At 42.9% G+C, this 2,156-nt stretch overlaps 1 protein-coding gene across 1 annotated transcript in view; it reads left to right on the forward strand.

The window, feature by feature from the left end:
- ATP10D (ATPase phospholipid transporting 10D (putative)) overlaps positions 1-2,156 on the forward strand; it is a 144,008-nt gene that overhangs the window by 109,361 nt on the left and 32,491 nt on the right. The window contains exon 15 of the mRNA XM_030888553.2: positions 667-851. Coding sequence (XP_030744413.1) covers positions 667-851 — 185 coding nt within the window. The remainder of the gene's footprint in view (positions 1-666; positions 852-2,156) is intronic.

Here is a 2,156-nt window from a genome sequence, read left to right on the forward strand (position 1 = left end):
TATGACCTGATTGACAGGCTAGACTCCACCTCTTCACTCAAATCGACAGAGATTATGTAACTGCAACAGCAGTCAATCTTGTAACCAATACACTACCCAGGTGCCTAGTTAGTATAACCATTTGTAAAATTTGCTACAGAAATGTTAATATACTTGATTTACAGGCTCTATGAAATCTGACATCTGTATCATTTATTTCTTTGAAATCCAAAAAATTGAATTCAGAAATATATCTGGCACCTAGTGTTTGGAACCAGGAACTGTAGAGCAATGTCATACAAGAGGGTTACAAATCAACATTTCATCTCAGTGACAAGAGCTGTCTAGAAAAGCCTCCTGGCCCTTGGGGACAGCATTTAATTCTTATAATTAATTATGAGCTATGTAATTAAGATCGCATACATAACTGAATCAAACCCCGTCAATTTAAGAAAAGCATGCTTGTCAAATGCAAACCATTTTGAAAACACACCCTGCTTCCCGAGGTGCCTTTGCAGAACATCACTCTGTGTAAGACTTTGGTCTGGGTCCTGGCACCTCCCTAGAAGAGTGAGACTAGTTCGCTCGTTCCCAACCGTGTTGTCTAAAACCGGTGCGATTCCGTTAAAACCAAATGGGGTTTGGTTTCCTCCTTACAAGCCCATTCGCATGTTGCTTATATTGAAGGTGCCACCGGCATTGAGGACCGCCTACAGGAGGGAGTCCCTGAATCTATAGAAGCCCTTCAACGAGCCCGCATCCGGATCTGGATGTTGACAGGGGACAAGCAGGAGACAGCTGTCAACATCGCTTATGCGTGCAAACTGTTGCAGCCGGATGACAAGATCTTTGTCCTCAACACTCAAAGCAAAGTAAGTGCAAGGAGACTCGACCAGCCCCTCTGTTTTTGCAGAGCAGTCGGATCATTCGGGACTTGCTTTGTTTTTGTAAAAAGGAACAAACCGGTAACCATTAGCTTCTTGGGCATTTCTTTATTGCAGCCAGTGACTTAGCTCAGGCATGTGAAGGGAGCATGCACAGTTATTCTAAAGTGTAGCAGAAAATTGTAAAAATGATACACTGGAGTCATTGTTGGAAGAAAAAAAGGCATTTTATGTATTTGTATTTTCTCCTTCATATTTACTAAGATTAGCAAGGTCTTGCCAAGCAGAATCTTGGCCTATAATGAAAAATATGACAAATCCTGAGACAAAGATAGACCTCCCTTTCAATCTGAGAGGAAGTGACCATTTCTATTGAAATCAGATGAACAAATTAATAAATAGTTTTATGGGAAGTCTAAAAATAGGCTCTCGGGATAATATTGCCCTCTAGTGGTACTTCATAATTAGTGCACCTTGAGAATATAAAACATTGGAAGAACTATGTTCAAAGGCAAGCGGGGGTGTGGATGGAGATATAAGGGCACTAACACACGTGTGTGTGTTTAGTGAAGCAAGACTTTTAAAAGCACTGGACGTAGTCTATGTGTTTCCCAGAATTTCCTCTCACTAGCCTTGAAAACATAGGTGCTAATCAATCAGACAGACATCCCATTGTTCTCAGACCATACCTGGTAGTCCAGCGGTACCGTCCCAATCTTTATGTATATTGTTTAGTTGTCAGCCTTCCTCAGTAGTCGAATTTAACTAAGTTTTAGACGTCCCATCAATTCCGGCATGGAATCTGTCTCCTCAAAACGCCTTTTCTTGTCTGGGAATTTGTCACCGACTTCGGTGTTCGTTAGTGATATTTTCCTGATTGGCCTCGGGGCCCCTGGGTGTTAGAAACCGTTCACACCCCGCTGTAAACGGAACGTCTGGCGGCTTGAGTCCCTCTGGAGGCACTCAGAAGAGAGGCCTGGTGACTGACGTCTGCCCAGCAATCAGCGGAAAACTGGATGGAGCGTCCTTCTGCCCAGACACACGTGGGTTCACCAGGGGTTAGAACTGACCTGATGGCAACTATTTTTATTGTTGTTATTGTTGTTTTTAATCGTTTTATTAGGGGTTCATACAACACTTATAACAAGCCATGCATACATCTATTGTGTAAAACACATTTGTACATTCATTGCCATCATCATTTTCAAAACATTTGCTCTCCACCTAAGCCCCTGGCATCAGGTCCTCATTTTTCCCCTCCCTTCCTGCTCCCCCCTCCCTCAAGAACCCTTG

This window comes from Echinops telfairi, unplaced genomic scaffold (genome assembly GCF_000313985.2).
Source record: "Echinops telfairi isolate 266 unplaced genomic scaffold, ASM31398v2 ScPeMD7_7468;HRSCAF=8506_0, whole genome shotgun sequence".
NCBI classification, from domain to species: domain Eukaryota; kingdom Metazoa; phylum Chordata; class Mammalia; order Afrosoricida; family Tenrecidae; genus Echinops; species Echinops telfairi.